The sequence below is a fragment of the Aplosporella prunicola genome, assembly GCF_010093885.1.
Source record: "Aplosporella prunicola CBS 121167 unplaced genomic scaffold K452scaffold_17, whole genome shotgun sequence".
Lineage (NCBI taxonomy): Eukaryota > Fungi > Ascomycota > Dothideomycetes > Botryosphaeriales > Aplosporellaceae > Aplosporella > Aplosporella prunicola.
This window is the reverse complement of record NW_022983545.1, coordinates 390255-398002: the sequence shown is the minus strand read 5'-3', so window position 1 is coordinate 398002 and position 7748 is coordinate 390255. Positions and strand designations below refer to the sequence as shown.

The 7748-nt window shown below is 59.4% G+C and overlaps 3 protein-coding genes across 3 annotated transcripts; all 3 read right to left on the bottom strand.

The window, feature by feature from the left end:
- Position 1: 1 nt before the first annotated feature.
- Positions 2-1575, bottom strand: K452DRAFT_352032 (uncharacterized protein). Its single transcript, XM_033545754.1, has one exon. The coding sequence runs from the start codon at positions 1501-1503 to the stop codon at positions 19-21; it is 1485 nt and encodes a 494-aa protein (XP_033395961.1). The 5' UTR covers positions 1504-1575; the 3' UTR covers positions 2-18.
- A 2122-nt stretch (positions 1576-3697) lies between these two features.
- K452DRAFT_352030 (uncharacterized protein) lies at positions 3698-5283 on the bottom strand. The gene is made up of 4 exons (XM_033545753.1): positions 5084-5283; positions 4949-5031; positions 4148-4879; positions 3698-4050 (listed from the first exon to the last, which is right to left on the bottom strand). The coding sequence occupies exons 1-4, from the start codon at positions 5124-5126 to the stop codon at positions 3802-3804; spliced, it is 1107 nt and encodes a 368-aa protein (XP_033395960.1). The 5' UTR covers positions 5127-5283; the 3' UTR covers positions 3698-3801.
- Positions 5284-6369: 1086 nt separating this feature from the next.
- On the bottom strand, positions 6370-7748 carry K452DRAFT_53382 (uncharacterized protein). Its single transcript, XM_033546804.1, has one exon. It carries the CDS (start codon positions 7586-7588, stop codon positions 6698-6700), a length of 891 nt encoding a protein of 296 aa, XP_033395959.1. The 5' UTR covers positions 7589-7748; the 3' UTR covers positions 6370-6697.

The following is a 7748-nucleotide window of genomic DNA, read 5'->3' as shown; positions in this document are numbered from 1 at the left end:
CCCCCTCTCCCCACCTCCTCACCCATACGGATTAACGCCCTTCTCAACGACCTGCCTCGCCTTCGGGACCTTATAATCCCGCCCCTTGAGCGCCCACACCGCCAAGCTCGGGACATTCCAATCGAACAGCACGCCGACGCCGCCGCGCTTACTACACGGCATGAGCAAGGTATCCGTCGGATTCTGGACATAGGCCTTATCCACCAACGCTCTCAACTCAGCCTTCAGCCGCTCGCTGCCAGACGGAAAGCGCATCGCCAGCTCAAACGCCAGCAAGTCGTTGCGCAGATTCGCCACCACGGCCGGCAGCGCCTCGTACACATCGAGCGTGTAGTTATTACTGTAGGCGGCACAGTCGCCCAATGCGAACACGCGCGCCCCCCCACCTACCACGCGCAGCGTCTCCCGCGCCGTGACGACGTACCCCGCCGCGTCGAGCAGCCGGCTGGGCATGTATGCAGTGTTAGGGTACACGCCCGTGCACGCGACGTACAGGTCCGCCTGCACGGTCGTGTCGTCGTTGAGATGGCAGGCCGCGCGCCCCGTACTGCCGTCCTCGGTCGCCGCGATCAACCGCACGTTGTGCAGGACGTGGACGCCGTGCCGGCGGAGTTTGCGCTCCGCTTTTATGCCGTACGAGGGCGCGAGCTGGGGGAGCAGTCGGTCGTGCCCTGATAGCAGCGTTATCGTCTTCGGCTTGCGCGGCGGGTCCCACGCGACGCTGGAGCCGTGGACACGGCTGCGGTGCCGCGTAGCGCTGCTGCTGGAGCCTGTGCCGGCGCCGTTGTTGTTGTTGTTACTGCCAGCCGCACCGTCGCTGTTAACGCCGCCCTGTCTAGCGCTCAAGCCAAGCGCAGCGCGCAGCCGTGCCAGCCTCGAGCGCTGATTGAAGTAGACGCCGAGCTGGCCCGCGGTCTCGACGCCAGACGGGCCGCCGCCGACTACAAGGATGCTGTTGGCGTCGCGCAGGCGCTCGTGGAAGTCGTCGAGCGCGGCTTGGGTTTGCTTGTGGCCGCCGTGCAGGGACAGCAGGGGGGAGTTGGCTGAGCTGCCTGTGGCGAGCACTAGCGCGTGGTATGGGAGGGCTTGGACGGCTGTGGTGCTGGCGGTGGAAGTGCGATGGTGGGCGCTGCTGCTACTGGTGGGGGGCGCGGCGAGTGTCACGGCGACGTTGCGGGCGTCCGTGTCGAGCAGGCTGGCGGTGCCCTGGATGAAAGTGAAGAGCTCAGCGGGGTAGCGGTCGAAGCCATCAACAATGCGGATGAACGAGTCGGTGTAGGGAATCAGCTGGTTCGAGACGAGGCATTTGGGCGCCGAGATATTCCAGAACAGGTGCGTCGACGGCGAGACCAGCACGACGCGGTACTTGGGGGCTTTGTCGAACGTGCCCAGCGCTGGCATGATGTTCGTCAGCACGTTGTGCGCGACAGAGAGCCCGGCAAAGGACGCGCCCAAGATGACGATGTTCAGTGTTTCTGGCACGGCCGGTTCCTGCGATGCCATATCGGTTGGAGTGTCTCACTGAGCTGCGGAGGTGCGTTTGTTGAGGCTGACAGGTGTGACTGAGTAAGAGAGACTTGACGCTTGAAGGAAAGACGAAGCAACAAAGGGGGCAGCCGACTTGGACTTGGAGAGCCAAGGCCGTGTAGACGGAGTGGCATGTTTTTCCCCCATGATTTATGAGCTCAGGCAGGGCAACAAAGAAACATTGACGGACGTGGTCGAAGATCTATTGTCGTCGACGGCCAAGCGCGGCTTGACCTCTTGGGAAAGCTCGGCCAAAACACAGGAGCCAGCCGGATTCGACACTAACACTGAACAATAAAAACGCAAGGAGTGGATTTGGAAGTTGAGGCTCGCCAAGACGAAAACATGCAAACGTTTTCTGCAAGTCGTTGTGGAACGGTTACACGGAAAGGCTCGCGCACCGGCAGATAGTATCGACGACGACCAATGCCATGGGAAGCAGCAGGTACAAATACCGTTTCCTTCAGCAACTCCCCTTGCAACTGTGGGTGAGTGCTGACTGACGCGTCGATTTGAAAAGCACCCAGTCTAGACATGAATTCCAAAAGAACATACGCATGAAAGACTCATATTCACGGCCAGACAGGAAACTTGACTGATTCGTCTGAGATCAGGACAAAGACAACAGCAAGCATCAATGAATTTCAAGATCCATCAAGCAGCAGCACCGAAACGATGAAGTAGCTATCGCCAGGCAGCTAAGCGGTTCAGTACCAAGCGGGCAAGCAGGACTAACAGCTCAACATCAGCGGCTATAGATTCGTAGTATCCGAGTACAACACAAACCAGCTCGACATCGGGGAGTCGCTTGGGGGTGCTGACGGAGTTCTCGGGAACGACAGTGCGTTTTACTGTAGCTCCCAACGGCTCTTTACGACATGGGCCATGTCCGCAGGCGAAATAGTCTTTAAGACTCTTTTTTGCCGGGCTCGGAGGCGGCTGGGGAGGCGGAGACGGCGGGTCGTCGCGCGAGAACTGGCGCAGCCCCACAGAGGCCGAGGGGTTGGCCCTACACAGCGTCGGGGCCACCGTTGGATGGAGAACGCAAGCAAAGCTCTTGAGACGATCCTCATAATAGACTGGGAGGACGCAGTCGGCGGGCAACATTGTGAGGAGATCTGAGGCAAGATCTGAGAGCAACAAGGAAGGAAAACCAAGGGCAGCAGAGAGTCAAAAGATAGAGCAATCGGCGGTTGGAGACCGCAGCTCCATGCTGGCCAAAAAGGCGCGTTAAGAAGGCCTGGCTGACAGATACCGTACGACAGCGCAAGCCAGAGCAAAAGGCAAACACGGCGCTTGTCGTGCATTATTCCTCGAGGCACCAGCCGGGTGGGGGGCGCGACGGCAGAGAGGCGTAGCACACACACACAGCGGTCGGCAAATATCCTTTCCAAGCACCAAAGGGCAGCCAGCCATGGTGGAAGGAGGCAGCGGTACGACCTTGGTTCAAACGCTCGAACTAGTTTTGTCTGGTACAAACATTGCCCGCCCTGCTGGTCACCGTCTAGGTACCTGCCGTCTGGGTACCTACCGTCTGCTGCTCAAATGCATGCTCGGCCAAGCAAGCGTCCAAGTGTTGCCGTGCGAGACTGCGCTTGGCGGCGCGCTGGGCAGGCAGGACATCTGAACCCATGTGGTGCGACGGCACATATTGCCATAGCCCCTTGGGTACGTACCTACGGGGCGGGGCGGACAGGCACAACTAGGCAGTTTGCCAACTCGCCAGGCTATGCTATTCTAGCAAACACCTAGTGATGGGCTGACTAGGTTTGGGCGGCTATTGGCTATTGGCGTGAACGCACACTGGGATGCTGGGACGCTGGCTGCGCTGTTGTGTTGTGTTGTGCTCCTCCTGGTGCTGTGCTGAAAATGAAGTGTGTGTGTGGTGTGTGTTGTGGGTGAGAGGAGAGGTGGGAGGTGGGAGGTGGAGGTGAGGCTGAAGTGCGTCGGTCACGGCCCTTCGCTCTCCACTAAACCACCTCAACCAACCACGGACACTCTCCATCCCATCCACCGTCGCTTTGACGCTCGTCTCCTGTTGCACTAGGTGATGTGGAAGACACTTCTCCGGCGTCTCGCCTTGCCTAAGGCTAGGGGTAATTTGCTCACTCCTTTGGATATTTTGCGCAGCCCACGTGATAACACGCTTGCAAAAGTACCTATATGATTTACTCTCTATATACTTCCGCATAGCTTCACAAAGCGCCCAAACCCACACGCCCCACAGATATCAAACCTCAACCTCTAACCCCCACGCTCTCCCCAACCCCCCATCTAAAGCTTACTCCGTCCCCTCCCCTCCACGCCCCACAACTCAGCCCCAGGATTCCGTTCGCTCTTCACCTCCCTGCCCTCCTTCCCGCCATGCTGGACCTGGCGCTCCTCGTCCCGCGGGACCTCGTCGACCAGCAGCGCGGCGGTCGCCTTCATCGTGGCGGCGGCTTCGAGCTCGATGCGGCGGAGCAGCGCTTCGCAGGTGGGGATGTCGTGGATGAGGCCGATTACTTGGCCAGCTGTCCAGACCTGGGGGGGATGTGGTTGTAAGCAGAGGGTTTGGTATGGGGGAAGTGGTTGTTAAAGGAGGGAGGGAGGGAGGAGTTGATGAGGGAAGGAAACTTACGCCGTAGTCCTTGTCGCCGTTCAGGAAAACCTCGCGCCCGCGCTTGCCGCTGACGTAGGGCGCCACCTCCTCGAACTTGCCCTCCTTGCTCTCCTTCTCGATCTTGACGGCTTCACGCGCGACTTTATTGCTAAACAGCCTACTGGTATTCTTCCAGCGACGCAGCACAAGTTCGGTATCCGTTTCCTGGGCCGCGACAATCGTCTCCTTGATCTTGCGATGGATGGGCGCCTCGACCGTGCACATAAACCTAGTGCCCATATTAATGCCACAAGCGCCCAGACTCAGCGCAGCAGCCAAGCCCTGACCGTCGGCAAAGCCGCCGCTGGCGATAAACGGCACGCCGGCGAGGGACTGGCGCGCGCGCGACAGCAGGATGAAGTTTGTGATGTCGGACTCGCCGACGTGGCCGGCGCACTCGAAGCCGTCGATGGAGAGGAAGTCGACGCCGAGCTTGACGGCGCTGAGCGCGTGCCGCACCGTCGTGCACTTGTGCAGGATGGTGATGTTTGCGGCTTTGAGCTGCGCAATCACTGGCCCGGGACTGTTGCCTGCTGTCTCGACGATCTTGACCCCTTCTTCGATGATGACCCGCGCATACGCGCCGTAGTCTGGCGGCACGAGCGCTGGCAGCAGCGTCACGTTGACGCCGAACGGCCGCGATGTCATGGTGCGGCAGCGCCGGATCTCTTGGCGCAGGGCTTCGGGTGTGGGTTGCGTGAGCGCGGTGAGCTGGGGCGGCCGTTAGCATGGCCATGTAGAAGAGGAGTGGGGGCTTCTTGGGAGGCCATGGACACGTACGATTCCCAGTCCGCCGGCGTTGCTGACGGCGCTGGCCAGCTCGGCGTAGCCCACCCATTGCATGCCGCCTTGCACGACGGGCACTGGGCCATGTCAGTTCACTGTGAGTTATCCAGAGACACTAGGTCAACTAACCTGTAATGCCCAGCTTGCGCGTGAGCGCCGTGTTGAAAGGCATGGCTGCGCGCGAGTTAGGGAAGAAGTCGTAGTCGTAGTAGTAGAAGACCCGAAAGCAACGAAAAGAGATTCAAACAACAAAGAGCGGCGGCTGTCTCTGAGGCGATATGGGTATCGTAGAGCTTCTAAAACCTATCTAGAGCACAGCGGGGTGGGTTATAGGTAGAGTTGCGGCAGTGGCAGGCGTTGGTGTCAAGCTTTCCCCACATGACCCTAGCTTCCGAGGACCGAGGCTGGACCCTGTTTGTGGGGGTGGTGCTGGCCCATCAATCACATGCGGGAGCGATGACTCGCGCCGCTGCCTCTGACTTCAGCCGCACTTGCAATTTGCATACGAGTCTGAGGCTGTAGGTACCTGCAGCATGAGTAGTTACCTCGGTAGCAGCAAGGTCAATGGCCTCGGTACGTGTTGCTGTGGTTAATATATCTTAGCTGCCTGCAGGCAGTCAATGAAGCTGGCACGGAATCCAGTCTTTCTAACGCCTACTTGATACTTGATACCTAATCTCATACCTACCTTTCTTTGTAATCTTTAGCAAAGAGACATTGACCTCCAGAATCTCGGACAATCAAGTTCGATCGACATGCACGTCTTAAACATTTATAAAACACACCACACCAACCTTCCACTCCCCACTCAAACCACATACACAGCACACACGAACCAGCACCTTGATGCAATAACCCATGGAGTGACCAAAAGGCAAAGAAAAAAAAGCAAAGAAAATGGCAGAGAAAAAGTGAAAAATCCCAAAACCAAACCAAACCATAAGAAAACTAAAAATACAAGCCGTCCTTGGCCCCACTCCCTCCCTCTCGACACTCTCGCGTCCGTCTATGTATGCATGCAGCTGTGTCGTGGATGCCATGCCATACCCTCGCCCCCTCGCTCCCTCCCTCCCTCCGCCCTCATTTGATTGATTGTTTGTCTGGTCGTTTGATTGTTTGTGCAATGCAACGCAATGCGCTTCCGGCAAGTGTGCGTGCTGCGCGTGCTGAGCGTTGGATGCCGAGGGCTGGATAGGGAGGTAGGCGGGCGCTTGCTAGAGGTAGGTAGGTAGGTAGGTAGATAGGCACCTAGGTATGGCGGATGAAGACTGACAATGTGACGGCGCGGCGGTCGCGGTGGTGGTGATGTGATGTTGATGTTGTTCTCCCGCGGTAGCGCTCGACACCTATCGGCAGCTGAGGAGCGCGCGCGCACTCAAGTTGCAAAGCACAACCTAGCAAGGCCGTACGAGCGATAGCGACAAACGCGCCCCTACAACAACTGCCCCTCGGGCCCTTCCTCGCCATCACTATCCTCCGGCTCGGGCTCCGGGTCATCAGCACCAGCATCCGCATCCAGCGCATCACTATCATCAGCCCTCTCGCCCTCGCCATCTGCCTCCGCGCTAAAGCGGCCCTTTGGCTTCTTCGCCGCCGGCTCCTCGTCCGCATCAGCGTCTGCATCCGCGTCCGCATCCGCGTCAGCATCGTTCTTCTTCCCCGCCGCCGGACGTCCCCGCTTCTGCGCGCTGCTCCCCTCCCCCCCTTCAGCAACAACCTTTCTCGGCCGTCCCCGCCCCCGCTTCACCCCGTCCGGCGGGGCGGGCTTCGCTGCCTTCGCGCTGCCAACGGGCAAGCCGTCCTTGCGGGGCCTGCCGCGCCCGCGCTTCGGCGTGTTCGAATCTGGCGATGCAGCGGGAGCGTTAGCGACAGCGGAAGCGGTAGCGACCGTGGTGGCGGCGGTGTTGGCGGTAGCTTTGCCAGCTTTAGGCGCTTTCCCAGCTTTGGCAGTGGGGGTAGCGGTAGTGCTAGGAGGCGTAGCAGCGGCGGCGTCCTTGCGCGGGCGGCCCCGCGGCCGTCCGCTTTTCCCCGGCGTCGTGACGGGCGTGCTGTCCGGCTCCTTGCGCGGGCGGCCGCGGCCGCGCTTTGTTGCGCTGGCGGGGGAGGTCGAGGCGGGGGACGCTGCGGCGGCGGCGACGGCGGGCGAGGACATTGTCGTCGTCGTCGTCGTCGTCGTCGTCGTCGTCGTCGTGAGATGGGGTTGGTTTGGTTTGGTTTGGTTTGGTCCGTTGGTCGGGGAGGTCGTGCGGAGGGAGAGCGCGCTGTCACTAGGAGTGGGAGCAGGCAGGTAGGTGCCGTGCCTAGGTAGATACCTAGGTAGGTGGAGGTTTGCGCGTTCGAGGACTGGACGGATGACGCGCCTGCTACGTCGACGAGACGGAGAAAGCTAGGTAGGCGCTTTTTGCGTAAAACGGCGCGCAGCGGATTGCCGCGGCTGCAAACGAGTTTGCGAGAAGAAGAAGAAGAGCAGCACCTAGGAGAGAAAGAGAAAGAGAAAGTCAGGGTAGGGGGAGCTTCGAGAGAGGGCGAGGGCGAGCAGCGAGAGAGCCCAAACGCGTTTGTTATGTACTCTACTTTAGTACCGCGTGCGCACGCACCTACGCAAGCGTGCTCGCGCCACGCCCGGCGGCGCATTGGCCTATCAAGTGCACGCGCTCGTCTTTGCCGCGTCCGTGCGTAGCTTACATTGATTGATCGGAAACAGGCAAACGACAAAAAAAAGCCAAGGTTTCAATCCTCCATCATTTTTATATACATATAAAAATGATGGAGGATTGTTAGTAAAAAAAAACTA